The sequence below is a fragment of the Myotis daubentonii genome, chromosome 19 (genome assembly GCF_963259705.1).
Source record: "Myotis daubentonii chromosome 19, mMyoDau2.1, whole genome shotgun sequence".
NCBI lineage: Eukaryota > Metazoa > Chordata > Mammalia > Chiroptera > Vespertilionidae > Myotis > Myotis daubentonii.
Genome location: NC_081858.1, coordinates 13,600,018 through 13,615,025, shown reverse-complemented (window position 1 = coordinate 13,615,025; position 15,008 = coordinate 13,600,018). Strand labels below are relative to the sequence as shown.

General features: G+C 53.5%; 2 protein-coding genes across 4 annotated transcripts in view; both read left to right on the top strand.

Moving 5' to 3' along the window:
* Positions 1–9,562, top strand: LOC132221746 (uncharacterized). Its single transcript, XM_059676087.1, has 8 exons — positions 1–160; positions 1,355–1,424; positions 1,708–3,753; positions 3,993–4,116; positions 5,944–6,161; positions 6,772–6,842; positions 7,103–7,207; positions 9,372–9,562. Exons 3-8 carry the CDS (start codon positions 3,532–3,534, stop codon positions 9,544–9,546), a joined length of 915 nt encoding a protein of 304 aa, XP_059532070.1. The 5' UTR covers positions 1–160; positions 1,355–1,424; positions 1,708–3,531; the 3' UTR covers positions 9,547–9,562.
* A 2,027-nt stretch (positions 9,563–11,589) lies between these two features.
* The window catches only part of PPIL2 (peptidylprolyl isomerase like 2), a 32,384-nt gene continuing 28,965 nt past the window's right edge, over positions 11,590–15,008 (top strand). For 2 of the 3 annotated variants that reach the window (XR_009450171.1, XM_059677182.1), the window contains exons 1-2: positions 11,591–11,744; positions 13,983–14,032. Coding sequence is in view for 1 of the 3 variants with exons in the window: in XM_059677182.1 (XP_059533165.1) it covers positions 11,713–11,744; positions 13,983–14,032 (82 nt within the window). In the remaining 2 variants the exon portion in view is untranslated. Of the gene's footprint in view, positions 11,745–13,982; positions 14,033–15,008 lie in introns of all 3 variants that reach the window. The other variant, XR_009450172.1, reaches the window with a different exon arrangement.

The following is a 15,008-nucleotide window of genomic DNA, read 5'->3' as shown; positions in this document are numbered from 1 at the left end:
GACTGTCAGCGGGTTAAAGATGGAGCTGGTGGGCGAGAGGGCGCCACGAGGTGCGGGGTCGGCCTGGTGCAGACGACGGGGACGGACGACCACCGGGACGTCTCTCCCGCTCACCCTCCGCGTCCTGCCCCGGGCCAGGGGCGGAAGGGGGTCCGGTCGCGTGAGTAGCAGGGTCCCCCTACCCGGCGAAACGACGCGGAGGGGCGCAGCCCCGACTGCAGGCTCGCTCTCCGGGCAGGGGCTCCAGAGGGCGGGAACCCCCCCACCTACCCCCGTTCCTCTGCGCGCTCGGGGCCTCGGGGCAGCGAATCTTTTAGGACAGAACGCGGAGCCCAAAGTTGGGGACCAGGGGCCAGGGATGGGGGCCTGAGCTGGCAGGGGCGTGTCGGCCCTAAGTGGGGCCACCCTTATCCCGGGGCCGAGGGCCGGCGAGGGCGCAGGGTCGTCGGGCTGAACCACCCTCGCTTCGGGCGCCAGTGGGCTTCGGACTGTGGTGGAGCACGAGCCCCTCTTCTTTGTGTGTGAGCCCCCCTCTCCCCCGTGCGCTCCCGCTCCGGATTTAGAGCTAGCCCATAGTTTGGGGGTCTCTCGTCCACCGCTATCTGGAGCGTGCTGAGTAAGGTCCGGGTGCCCTGGGACCCTGAGGACCCCGAGGACTGCAGTCCCGCTGAAATACCCCCTCCCGGCCCTGAGGTCCAGGACAGGCCTCTGACCCCACCCTCCCAGGATTGAGCTTCCACCCTACTCATATTGGGGGAGGGGGTCCCCCCTGCTGGCCGCAGGTGCTCTGACGAGGTTGCACTACTGTGCTCTGAGAAGCAGTGCAATGATATTGTCAAAGCATCTGGGACCGACCATGGGGGCCCCCATCCCCCACACCTCCACCTCCTCCTCCCAGGCGGGGCCCCTTGGGCCTGCAGGTTCTCCCCTCCCCCCTGCCCTGCTGGCTCCCTTCTCCATGGAAACTTGAGATCCTGGCCAGGCCTGGGCCTCTGGGGTCAGAGGGCACCCTTCCCCCAGGCAGAGGCCCCGCCCCAGTGGGCCTGCATTCCTGGTCTGAGATCCCCACCGACAGACCACCGGGAGCGGCTAGGCAGGCGCTGGCAGGCCTGCCTGACACTCTTTCCCTGTTGCACTACTGTGGGCTGCTGGGAAGCAGTGCAATGATGAAAGGGCATCAGTCAGGTCTAGTCCACCACACACAGCACCTGGGGGGAGGGAGTTTTGCTGCCTCAGTCCACTTCCCAGTATTAGGTAGTGGTTCGGGGCTGGGCCGGCCCCTCCATCAGAGGATTAGGTGAGTGCAGAGCTGGGGAATTGCTCCATAAACTCTCCCTCTGTCATGGCTGGACAGGTGCAGAGTCAGAGGCCCTGGATTAAGAAAAGCTCTGGTTTGAAGAGGATCTTTCAGACTAGCACCCTGGGTAAGACTCGGAACTCCAGGTTTGCTCAGGGTCTTGTAGGAGAATAGAGGCCACTGCTTTGCATGGAAGGTCTTTCTGGGCCTGGCTCAGACCCAGCTCACCCTTGACCACGTGGAGGTGAACTGGAACAAGCCCTCCTGGAAGGCTTGGGGAGGACCAGACTCTGGAGAGAATGCTCTCCTGGGTTCTCGGCAGGAAAAGCGCTATTTGGGGTGGGTGGGTATCCTTGGGATATGAAGCCCACAGGTGATGCCACCAACTGCACCATCTTGTTCTCTTACAGGGAAATATGCTGCCCGGAGCCTGCAGGAGGGACTTATGAGGTGCCTGGCGTGCCCACCCTCACAGCTGGAATTGGGGGGATTGGAGCTGAACTGCCAAGGAGCCTGGCCCAGGCATGCTGGCAGGGCCATCTCCACCATCAGGACCTGACACAATGCACAATGACAGTTATGTGCCCTATGACAGTTATTCGAGCCCATCTCCTTAAGAGGAAGCCCAGGTTCCAGATGGGTGTTTGGGAGTTCCTCTCAACCCTAGCTGAGCACATTGGGGAGCCGGTTTCATCCCCGTCCTGTGGGTAGAAGCCCTTGGATCCATGGGGAGGTTGAGGGGCAATAACACATGGAAGAAACAAGTCGTGGAAGAAGTGAGCCAGCTGGGCTGCATGGACTCAGGAAACAGGTTGCAGAGACAAAAGAAGGACCCTTGGAGCTTAGGAGAAAGAAAGGCAAAGAAAATGCCCCTGGGGGGAGGGGAGGGGGGGAAAGCAAGGTGTGCTCTAGAGAGAAAGCTTGAGCTGGGTCCTTCATCCTATATATATATATATTTCAGAGAGGAAGGGAGAGAGAGAAATATCAATGATGTGCCCTCACTTGGAATTGGTTCAGAGGTCAACGTTCAACCACTGAGCCACACCAGCTTGGTGGGTCCTTCTTCTTAAGGGCTTTTATTTGGAGGTTTCAGGGAAGGATCTCAATAGAATATCAGGAGTGTCCTTAGGGTCCTGGTCTCCACTGATTGGTTGACCCCCACCAGTCCTCAGCCGTGGTGTTTGGTTTGGCTGCTTTTCTGGGCCTGGAACTGAAACACAACTGAGGCCTAGATTTTTCTCTCCAGTTTGATGGCAACTCTGTCTCTGGTCAACAGACCCCAGGTTTTGTTCCTAAGATTATTTGATTCAGGTCTTCTCATTGTCTTGAGGGATTAATGCTTCAGGAAGTGGTCATGCAAGGTCTTGTATGGGAGTCTACTCTCCACCCCCTTTTCCTCCTCGAAGGGAGTCTACCACATGACTAGCCACATGCCAGGGGAGCTGCATGACCAACGATATGCTAGGAGAAGAAAGGTCACCTGGGGGTGAGGTTCCACCCTACAACTGTCTTTCCCAGGCACCTGGGACTTTCCACCCTGGTGACCTTGTGTACCTGGCCTATCCTTCCTACTCTGCTCATGTCTAACTGCCTACCATATGGGGGAGAGGACAAGCGGGAGAAGGGTGGGTTTCATGCTGGAGAGGAAGAGGAAGCGGTGAAAAGTGCGGGGCTGGAGTCGGGGCAGAGTGAAGTCCCCCGGAAGTTGTCTGCGGAAGAAGCAAGGCTCTGGCTGGAGGCCTGGAAGGCTACACACTATGAGGAGGGGGCGCAGCTGAGATGGGGCGGGGCTGGAAGCTGGCCGAGGGGGCGTGGGCCTTAAAGAAGCTGGAGGGTTCCTGCGCCTACCATGTTCCTGGTGTGGCCCTCGGCCAGCCCTGACCAAAGCCCTGCCGCCCGCGTGGGAATTAGGGTCTAGTCCTGCCCTGTGGTGTTCGCCCCCTCGAAAGTGCAAGAGCGCATGCCCAGAGCTGCGGGCATTGTCACGTACGGCCCTCTCGCGCGAGTTGGCCCGTCAGCGATCTCGGAGGGGATTGGCTGGAGCCAGGGTGGGCGCGGCGCGGAGGCTGTCGGGAAGAGAGCGGGTGTGTGCCGAGGCCCCCACCGCCCACCGAGACCTGAGCCGGGGCGCAGGGAGCGGCCCTTCTCGCCCAGCCCGCAGCGGGTGTGGTCGGCGTGCCTGGACCCTCGGTGACCCCGCCCCGACGGCCGCCGCCAGCCCGCAGCCCCACCGAATGGAGATCCTGGACGAGTTCGACAGCGAGTTCCCCCAGAGTGTGACCTTCTGCCAGCGCATATCCGAGGAGGCCTTCGAGAGGCAGGCGGCCACCTACACGGAGCGCGCACTGCGCCGCCTCTTCCGCAGCCTCGACCGCAACCCGGCGCTGGCCGAGAGGGTGGTGCGGAAGGACAAGCAGGCCGAGTGCGAGCGGCGCGGGCTCCTCTCCTTCCTCTGGGTGCGGGGTGCAGGGGGAGCTGCGGGAGGCTGGGGGGGAAGTCCTGCTGCCCTCCAGGGCGGAACTCTGGGCACGGGGGGCGGGGAAGGAGGGAGGGCTTGGGCCCAGCTGGGTTTGCAGAGTTGGGGCTTTGAGAAGCCTGAGGCAACCCAGTTTGGGGAGTGCGGCAGGCAGGCAGGCAGGCGGCTCACGGGTCCAGCTTCCTTCCTCTTGCCCCACCTCTCCCGCTGCCGTCGCAGGCCAAGTTCTTCTGTGCAGTCCAGGGGGAGCTGAACTTCTGCAACAGCATGGGCGCTGTGGAGATGCACCAACGCCTGGAGCACCTGAAGAGGAGCATGCACCGTGTGCACCTCTACTCCCAGAGTGAGGCTCAACCTCTGCCTGCCCCGAGTAACCCCGCAAATCTGACCCAGGGCCCATTGTCCCTGAAGTCTTCGTTATGAAAGTGAACATAACGCAGAACTGGAGACTACAGTGAACACCAGTACCCGTCACCTAGCTTCAGCAGCTACCCCTGCCTTGCCATGCTTGTTTCACTCGCTCTACCCCCCTTTAAGGGAAATCTCAGACATCACTGTATTCCTGAATACTTTTTAACGTCTCTTAATAAAAAAAAAAGACAGCTTCTGACATAATCACAACGTCAAACCTGATACAATTAACAACAGTTCCCTAATATTCACTGATACTTAGTCCATATACGATCTCCCAGAAGGTCCATAACAGTCTTTCTACACTTGCTCTGTCATTTCAGGACCCAAGAAGGCCCACGCATTGGTTTGGTGGGTAGCCCTCTTAGGGTTCCTTTTCACTAGGGTGACCATAGAATTTGTGTCCACATTGGGGCACTTGTGAGGGTAAAATGAAAGGGTACTAGTACCAAATTACTGACCACACAGGGATGATGGCAAACGAGGGTCCGTAGCCACTGCTGCTGAAGTCCCCTCTGAGGTGGAAGGGAAGCCCTACTTCCTCCCCTCCCGGCTATGGACTTGAAGAACAGTGTTGTCTTTCAAGGACCACAGGGTTAGCCCACATCATGGATCTGTATCTGTTGTTTTGGTCATCAGTGATGTTTGTCCCCCTCTGCCTGTGTTTCTTGGACAGGCACTCTCCTGCCTTGATTAGATTTGGGTTCAGTTCTTTTGGTGTGTTTGTGTTCAGCAATAGACTATGCTGGTGGTGGGGCTACCTTCTTCCGCATCACACCGGGAGGCCCAGCTCACCCGGGTGTTTCACTCTCCGTGATGCCGAGTGTGAGTGCCCCACGACACCATTTCGTCTGACGGCAGGATGCCCAGCATGTGCACCTTTTACCACCGCCTCCTGAGGTAGCGTTGATGTTATTTTATCCTTGTTTTACGGAAGAGGAAACAGGTCCAGGGAGGCTAGGTCACATAGTAAGTCATGGAGTCTGGACTTGAACTCAGGTCTGGATTGTTCCGGGGTGCCAGTTCTTAACCTCCAGGACAGTGCTCCCTGGTATTAGTTATCCTCATTCTAGATGAGCTGATCCAATGGGCGGTATGAGGAGCCTGTTAACACCCACTTTGTTGGTAGTCTTCAACTTTGCACAGTAAATATAGTGAGACTTGTTGAAGTAGGAAGACCTAACATGGAGAGAGGAGAGGAATCAGACCCCAGTGTCCTTCCCCTCAAAGATTCCCTCCCTGAGCCCCTTCTGCAAGACCTCCTCCCTGTGGGTTTGTTTTCTCATAGAAGGGCCTTTTGCACACCCCAGGACAGCCCTGGGGCTGGGCATAGTCGGTGGGCTCATTGTCCAGGGCCTGGATCCCCAAGAGTACTGGCGGATTCAAGAACTTTCCTCTTGCCCTACTGGTTGGGGGTGGGGGAAGCAGCAGACCAACCTGCCCAGGTCAAGCCCAGCCCTCCTTGGCAGTGATACCCTATCACTTCCCATGAAATTCTGCCCTTGAAGTCAGGCAGCCTGGTCGTGGATCCTGCCTGTGCCGTGTACAGTTGGAGTTTCTGGATCCACTTGAAGATAGGGACAAAAGTACCCTTTCCACGTGAGGCAGTTGTGGTGTCAATGAGATGGTGCATTGTGGTGCCCTTTGGGGGGCCCACCTCCCCTCTTCGTTGGAGAAGCTGAAAACACCATCGTGTTTGGCCCGACTCCACCCTGTTCTGGCTGAGGGATAGGCACCCACTGGCACCTTTTTGTCACAGAAGCCAGGAAGAAGAGAAGGAAGCCAAAAGTAAAGAAACTAGAACCCGTCCTCTTGCGGAACCGGTCAACCTCCCCATGCCTGCCGCCAGCACTGCTGCCACCTCCACCGCTGCCACCACCTGCCACCACCATGTCCTCTGTGGTGGTCCGGTCGTCACCCTCTGTCTACACTATGCCCAGGGTCTTTGGCCCCTTTCCTCCGCGGCCTAGCAAGTCGGTCAGTGGGTGTTTGCCCCCCCCCCCCCCCCCCGCCCTTACAATCCTGGGAGGGGCAGCCACTCCCACAGCTCTCGGGCCCACAGCAGTGATCCTCAGAATGTTGTTTTTAAGCAGCAGAGCCCTTTCTAAGACTATAGGCAAAGTCTTGGGTGGGACAGCAGTGGATAAAGCAATAAAAGGGGTGCTACTCTGATTGAATAATTGGGGTAGGGGTCGAAGGCTACCTGCTTGGCCTCAGCTGAGCAAGGCAACCCCAAATGGCACTGGGCAGAATCCTAGGGCTGCCAGAGGACAAGTGGAGGACCACAGCACCCCCCCCCCCCCCCGCCCCAGCCATCATGACTCTCTCTGAGGCTGTCATTCTCCTGTAGTGCCCTTCCTCACCTCCTACCCCTCCTGACTCCCGCTTATCCTACATACTCCCTCCAGCCAGCCCCTCCTCCCCAGGCTGGATTAGGACCTTATCAGTTGAGCACAGAGGAGGAGCCTGACATATTTTCTGATTAAAATGAAAGCCACATAGTTCTCATATAGGTAATTCCCCCCCCCCCCCCACCACCACAGTGAGGCCCTCAAACTTGTCCTGATATTACCTTTGTTTCCTGCAGACAGAGAAATTGGAAGTTTCAAGTTCTGAAGTGAAATTAAACTGGCCTGGCCTGTCATCGAACCCAAAGAGGTAAAAGGAATTTACTTGGGGCTCGAGGTAAGTGAAAGGGAGCATTTTGGGGAGCGTGCTTTGTGCCAGGCTCAGCTATTATTTCCTCCCCGCCTCCTAGTTAACCCTCGCCACAGTCCTGAGTGGTTATTCTCATTGTTCACGGAAGGAGTCTGGGCTCAGCAATCTGTCCCCATGTCAGAGTGGTGCCCACGGAGACTGGAGACGCCCCGCCTAGGAGGGTCCCAGAGCTGACAGTGCCTCTCTGCCCTGTCTTGCAGCCACATGGTTAATCTGACCCCCTTGGTCCTCAGACCTGGAGGCTTCCATTTCTCGTACCTGCCCAGAAACGGTGTGCACAAGCTCCACTACCCTGGCTTCCCTTGGTAAGTGTGCTTCTGAGCATCCCTGGGGCCAGGTACCATTCTGGCTCAGCCTCTGCTTTGCTTCTGACCAGCGTTGTGGTGGCGTGGCCAAGGGCTAGGCAGATGGTCTTTATGATGATGCCTTCCACTTCCAGGAAGGACCCTTATGTAATCAGGAGTGAAAAGCTCCCTACTGTTTGTCATGGTGAGAAATTAGAAACAGCCCAGAGGCCAACAGAAAGGGAATGAGTCCATCAACTGTGGGCAGCCCTATCTGTGATTTATATACATGCTTGTTTTGCAAAGCAGGGATTTACTGAATATGGGGTTTTAAAAATCACCCGTGTGTTTTCACTTACGGATATTAAGTATTTCCTGTATCATTGAGTGTTATTCTAAAATATGATTTAGACTGGCTGTTTCATTGCATCAGCTAACTTTAAAAAATATTTCTTCGTTGATTTTAGAGAGGAAGGAAGAGGGAGAGAGAGATAGAAACATCAATGATGAGAGTGAACCATTGATTGGCTGCCTCCTGCACGCCCCCCACTGGGGATCAAGCCTGCAACCCAGGCATGTGCCCTTGACCAGAATCGAACCTGGGACCCTTCAGTCCGCAGGCCGACACTCCATCCACTGAGCAAAACCGGCTAGGGCCAGATAACTTTTTGAATAGCCTTATTGATATATTATTACTTACATATTACATACTTAACTTACATTAAAGTATACAATTCAGCTCTACCCGGTTTGGCTCAGTGGATAGAACATCGGCCCTTGGACTGAAGGGTCCCGGGTTTGTTTCTGATCAAGAACACGTACCTGGGTGGCAGGATTCATCCCGACCCTGGTTGGGGCACATGCGGGAGGCAACCAATCGATGTGTCTCTCTCACATCCTTGTTTCTCTCTCTCTGTCTTTCCCCCTCCCTTCCACACTCTCCCTAAAGATCAGTGGAAAAAATACACTTTGGCAAGGATAAAAAAAACAACACACCCACCTTTAATTTCACCAATAATAATAGATGCAAATACTCCATTGTATGGATGGAACATCATTTACTGAACCATTCTTAAAAAAAAAAAAAAGATTTTTATTGATTTTTAGAGAGAGAAGGAGGAAGAGGGAGAGAGAAATATCTATCTGCTACCTCCTCCACACACCTACTGGGCATAGAGTCTGAAACCCAGGCATGTGCCCTGAGAGGGGAATCCAACCAGCAACCTTCCAGTACATGGGGCAGTGCCCAACCAGCTGAGTCACACTGGCCAGGGCTCAACCATTCTTGCCTGTTGAAGTATTTCACTAATGGGGACAATTTTTAGGTTCTTGTTACCTTGATTTCTGAGAGCTGTGCTCTCATGATGCCACCTGCAAAAATAGGTTATTTTTAATTGGTTTAAAAAATTTTACAAAAGCAGAACACATTTCATGGGGAAAAGTTCACAATACAGAAATGCATACATAAAATATGAGTCCCCTTGTTGCTAAAAGTTCTGCTAAGAGTTTCATGTGTACTCCTCCAACACACACATACACACACACATACACTCACAGGTTAATTTTTCAACCAAAGCAGGATCACATTGTATGTAATTCTCAGCAACTTGCTTTTTTCCATTACTGTAGCATTGGGGTGTCTTTACTTGTTGGGATATACAGACCTACCTCATTCCTTTAACGGCCCCAGAATAGTCCACTGCATGGCTGTACCTGGTTCCCTAATGGATGTTTAGATTGTTTCCAGGTTTTCACAGTCACAACATTGCTGCAGGGAGCAGCCTTTTTTTTTTTTTTTTTTTTTTTTTTTTTTTTTAATATATTTTATTGATTTTTTACAGAGAGGAAGGGAGAGAGAAAGAGAGTTAGAAACATCGATGAGAGAGAAACATCGACCAGCTGCCTCCTGCACATCTCCCACTGGGGATGTGCCCGCAACCCCAGGTACATGCCCTTGACCGGAATCGAACCCGGGACCTTTCAGTCCGCAGGCTGACGCTCTATCAACTGAGCCAAACCGGTTTCGGCCAGGGAGCAGCCTTGAACAAACATTTTTGGGAGAGATTTTTGGAAGTATAAATGTGTCTAGAGTCATCCCACCGCCTGGGAAGGGGGGTTGTCCTGTGTACTCCAGGTGGTGTTGATGTCCCATCTCATGGACATATCTTGGCTGTCTCCTGCACAGGACCTCAGCCTGTAATGACTCCCCCAACACCGAGGAGACACCAGCCCCTCCTGTGGAGACCCCCGTTTTCACTCCACCTGTCCTGCTCAAGTTCCAGCCTGTGCCCAGACCTAGAGATGACTCAGAGACTGACCATGGCAGTACACAGTCTGTGCCCCACAAGCGGGGCCCATAACCTCTTCCCTGCAGACTGTGGCGGGGGAATGAATAAAGTTCTCATGGATGTGCCTTTGCATGCTGGGCTTCTTAGGGGCTGTGCAATCTCCATGGGCTCCCTGCACCCTGAAGAGCTTGTCAGGGTAGTGCTGTCCTGAGGCCTTGAGGCCTGAGCTTACATACATTAGGTGGTCAGGTCAGTGCTACTGTGAACTCCCCTCGCTTGCCATCTAACATGGGAATTCAGCCACGTGCATCTTGAAAGGGAAATGAGTGAGGAGAGAGCGATGCCTTTCCCTGCAGTGACTCTGTGGCCCCTCACTTGACCCCACTGACTTGCAAGTATACCTTTTTTCTTCCTACACCTGGCCCCTGAACACAAGCCTCATCTGGGTATATTTTTTTATTTTTTATTATTATTATTTTATATTTTATTGATTTTTTACAGAGAGGAAGGGAGAGAGATAGAGAGTTAGAAACATCGATGAGAGAGAAACATCGATCAGCTGCCTTCTGCACATCTCCTACGGGGAATGTGCCCGCAACCCAGGTACATGCCCTTGACCGGAATTGAACCTGGGACCTTTCAGTCTGCAGGCGTCCTGAGCTAAACCGGTTTCAGCTGGGTACAAGTTTAGAAACAGTGATCTGTTCCCTCCCTAGAGTAAAATGAGCTGGTGTGTCAGTTTCCGACTTGGCACCTTCCTAGGGAATTTCAAAGATAGTGACTCTAATTGATTGTTGCTTCACACCCTGACCTTAGAAACAAACCTGCATGTGAGATGTGAGCCTTCACAAAACAATGACTGATGGACACTAGCAGATATTCATCGAGCCTTTGTGTATGTCCCACAACTTGCTTGGGACTGGAGATAATAAACCAGCAGTTGGGGCCCCTTCCCTTAAGGAACTTACATCCATCCCATGCTCGTGTGTGTGTGTGTGTGTGTGTGTGTGTGTGTGTGTGTGTGTGTGAGAAACCAGTATATAGATCAAATTAATACTGATTGTAAGTTGTGATAAGCCCTATGGGAGCTGAGGCGGAGATGTATGGGGTGTGTGGGTGGGCGAGGACGGTCTCTTTGAGGAGGTGACACATGTTGAAATGAGAAGGGGCCAGCCATGAGGTGAGATGAGAAGGGCAGGACAACTGGGTTTGGGTAACTAGGCGGAGAGTGGTATGGTGGGGGAGGGTGGAGACGGGGTGAGGGAGGAGAATTCCGCGCTCTCAGGAGACATTACATTGGGAATCAGTGCGTACCCGAGTAGAGGTCAGGAGTCTGGAGCACTGGCAATTTTGTGTTGGTGTCAGGGGTTACCAGTGGACTTAAAACCAACCGCAAGACTGGGCAAGGTCACCAGTACTTGAGTGTACGTCTGGGGCTCTGGCCAAGGGAAGGGTGGGTCAGAAGATACTCAAGGGATCAGTGAGGGCTTTGGACCTTCTGGCTTGGGCCACTCAGGAGAAAGCCCTGGAGGCTGCGGAAACCCAAGGGGTGGGGGGAATGGGAGGTGAGCGGGTACATAGTGATTGTGGATGTCGCTTTGGAGACATCTGTCATTGAGGGGAGCAAAAATGGAGCGGAGGCTGGTGGGACTTCAGGCTCCAGGCGGGCTACTTAAAAGACCTGAGGCCTGGCTGGGTGGTTCAGTGGTTGAGTGTCCACCTACGAACCAGGTGGTCACAGTTCCATTCCCTGCAGGGGCACATGCCTGGATTGCTGGCTCGATCCCCAGTGGGCGGCGTGTGAGAGGTGGCCAATTGGTGGTTAGCTCTCACGGTTGATGTTTCTGTCTCTCCTTCCTTTCTGAAATCAATAAAAATACATTAAAAAAAAAAGACCTGAGGGCCCAGGTCAAACCAAGACGGGTTTGAGTGGGGAGGGCACTGAGTCGGGCTGGGAGGGAAGGCGAGGCGCTTGGCAGAAGACGGGCTTCGAGTCAGAGGCAGTTCAGCTCTGACCGAACAAGAGCCCAATTGGGAAACGGCTCAGGGACCGGCTGCGACAGCAACTGGCGCGCTGGCCTCCAGGGACCACAATTCCCAGCATGCTCAGCGCCCACTTCCGGGAGGGACCCGGAAGTACTTAAGGATCTCGGCTGGAAGGCGGCGGACGCGGCTGGCTGGGTTGTATGTTGACGATTTTCCGCGTTCGTTGGTCCTGCTGCCGCCGCCGCCGCCAACATGGGGAAGCGACAGCACCAGAAAGACAAGATGTAAGTTGAGCCGCAGCCAGGCGCTCCTGGCTCTGCCTGAGTCCCGCTCGGCCTCCATCTCGCCCGTTCTGCGCTCTGCGGTGTCTCCCGCTCCCGCCTTCAGAGTGGACCCCAGGACCCCCTCAGGTGTCGCTTCCTCCCGAAGCTTCCGTCCCCTCAGGTGGAGCAATACCTTCCCCTCCCCGCCAGCCGCCCAAATCTCCCGCTTGGAGGCGTCTGCTCTCCTTCTAGATTCAGAATCTAGACCGTAAGTGCCCTCACCTGGGCGCGGCCTTCCCACCTGGGCGCTCCTCGGACACGGCCCCCGACTTCGCTTTTGCCCTGTCCGCTCGCGGGCTCTGCTCCTGAGCCAGCCCCTCCCGGGGCGCTGGTCCCTGCGCAGCAGCTCGCACACACGTGCAGAGCCTTCCGGTGTCAAACACCCGCCTCTCCCACAGTCCCCTCCAGCTGCCACCTGCTTCCAGCGTGCAGGCTTGTCCACTGGCTCTTTTCTGCTGTCTCTAGAAACGACTTCGGTCAGGCTCTCGTGCCCAGCACTACTCTTTTTATTTTTTTTATTGGTTAAGTTATTACATATGTGTCCTTATACATGTTACCCCTATTTCCCCCCCCCCACACACACACACACTCATGCCCTCCCCCCCCTGTTGTCTGTGTCCATTGGTTAGGCCTATATGCTTGTATACAAGTCCTTACCCCCACCCTCCCCCACCTTCCCTCTGAGGTTTGACGGTCTGATCGAAGCTTCTCTGTCTCTGGATCTGTTTTTGTTCATCAGTTTATGTTGTTCATTACATCCACAAATGAGTGAGATCGTGTGGTATTTATCTTTCTCTGACTGGCTTATTTCACTTAGCATAAGGCTCTCCAGTTCCATCCATGCTGTTGCAAATGGTAAGAACTCCTTTTTCACTGCAGCGTAGTATTCCATTGTGTACATGTACCACAGTTTTCTAATCCACTCTTTTTATTTTTATTTATTTTTTTAATATATTTTTATTGATTTCAGAGAGTGAGTGAGAGGTAGAAACATCAGTGATGAGAGAGAATCATGGATCGGCTGCCTCCTGCATGTCCCCTACTGGGCATGTGCCCTAGACTGGAATAGACTCCGGGACCCTTCAGTCCGCAGGCCGACGTTGTATCCACTGAGCCAAACCAGCGAGGGCCCCAGCACTGCCCTTGTCAGGATCCCAGTGATGTCCATGTTGCTCAGTCTGGTGGTCAGTTCTCAGTCCTCATTTGGTCGTGCTCCTCAGCAGCATGTGACACGACTGGCCACCTCTCTCCTTCCGAGCCCTTCTTGGGGGTCCTCCTCCCCATCCACCAGTGGGTGATCGGTCTGGTCTTGCAGTAGTTAGCTGCTTACTCACATCTTCACCTGAAAGTCTAATGGAAATCTCAAATGTAACATGCCTCAAAGGGAACCTTGTTTTTCAGAGCCCGAGCCTCTCCTCCCTCATTTTCCTCGCCGCAGTTGGCTCGGGTCAGAAGTCTGGGAGTTCGCCTTGGCACCTCTTTCTCTCAGCAGTTTTTTTCTCCAGCCCATTGGCAAGTCCTGCTGGCAATTTCAGGAACTGACCACTCTCTCGCCCACCAGCTCCCACAAAGGGGAGTTGATGTCAACTCCTTGGACTTGGTAGTTATCTCCCAATTGGGTTTCTGCTGCCTCTCTTGCTTGTCCCTCCATAGGAAGCAACCAGAGGGATGCTTTGAGGACGTAGGTTAGATCGTGTCAGAGCTCAAACCCGCCAACAGCTTTCCATCCTGTCTACAGCAAACCCAGGGCCCTCACATGGCCTGCAGGCCCCTTGTGATCGGGTCACCGTCGGTGTCTCCTTCACCTGCTGCCACGTGGCCCCACGCGCAGGCAGTGGCTTCACCCCTTTATGGGGACACAACAACTTTTCCTGCTTCGCGGATCTTATAGGTGATACACCTGCTTGGTCCTTCTGCCTGGAAAGCTCTTCCCCCAGATCTTCACGTGGCTGGCTCCTTCTCACCATCCAGCCTCTGTTAAGTTCAGTTCATTTTCTTCAGAGCAAAACAGGACTGTTTGTATTTGTTCCTTGTTTGTGTATCCCCATGTCTATTGTGATTATCAGTATCTGACTTTCGCATCGTAGGTGTTTAGGAAACATTTGCTGACTCAGTAAAATGATTCAGTCATCCATTACTTCGGGAGACTGTCCTCTTTACAAAGGGGGTGGAAGTAAGATTTCTCTTTCTCTCCTTCAGGTACATTACCTGTGCTGAATACACCAACTTCTATGGTGGCAAGAAACCAGGTAAGGCATGAAATCCTTCTCTTCCCCTTGGTATGTGTGGGGTGTAATTAAGGAATGATGTCTTCACAACAATGAGCCTGTAAAAGATAACAATGGCCCTGGCTGGTTTGGTTCAGCGGATAGAGAGTCGGCCTGCAGACAAAAGCACCCCAGGTTGGATTCAGGTCAAGGGCACATGCCAGCTTGCAGGCTTGATTCCCAGTAGGGGGCGTGCAGGAGGCAGCCGATCCGTGATTCTCATCGATGTTTCTCTCTCTCTCTCCCTCTCCCTTCCTCTCTAAAATCAATAAAAATATATTTAAAAAATAATACTAACAGTGAACAAGAACATGGAAACTATAGTAGGCAAATGGGCTGAGGAAACAGACAAGTCAGAAAAGAGGAAGGTATATGAGAAAATGTCTAATCTTGGTGTGATTTTTAAATATGTTTTTATCGCCTGGCTGGTATAGCTCAGTGGATTGAGCATCCCATGGAACAAGAGGTCCTGGGTTGGATTCCTGATCAGGGCACATGCCCAGGTTTTGGGCTCAATCAGCCGATCAATGTGTCTCTCTCATCAGATGTTTCTGTCTCCTTCTCTCTTCCTCTCTGAAATCAATAAAAATACATTTTATTAATTATTTTTTAACTCTTTATTGTTGACAGTATTACATATGTCACCCTTTTTCCCCCATTGACCCCCCTCCTGCCCACCCTTGCCCCAGGCCCTCTCACCCCACTATCTGCGTCCATGGGTTATGCGTATATACATAGGGCGATTTTAGTTGATTACCTTCCACCCACCCACCCTACCCCGCCTTCCCTCTGAGATTCCGCACTCTGTTCCATGCTTCCATGTCTCTGGATCCACTCTGTTCATCAGTTTATTGTGTTAATTAGATTCCACATATGAGTGAGAACATGTGATTCTTGTCTTTCTCTGACTGACTTATTTCACTTAGCATGATGCTCTCCAGGTCCCTCCATGCTGTCT

What these genes read in the sequence shown, in the direction of transcription:
- LOC132221746 (XM_059676087.1), top strand. Translation starts at nt 3,532, where the DNA reads ATGGAGATCCTGGACGAGTTCGACAGCGAGTTCCCCCAGAGTGTGACC. An exon ending in GGCTCCTCTCCTTCCTCTGG is followed by an intron (nt 3,754 to 3,992) that starts GTGCGGGGTGCA and finishes CTGCCGTCGCAG; the next exon opens with GCCAAGTTCTTCTGTGCAGT. An exon ending in CTCCGCGGCCTAGCAAGTCG is followed by an intron (nt 6,162 to 6,771) that starts GTCAGTGGGTGT and finishes TGTTTCCTGCAG; the next exon opens with ACAGAGAAATTGGAAGTTTC.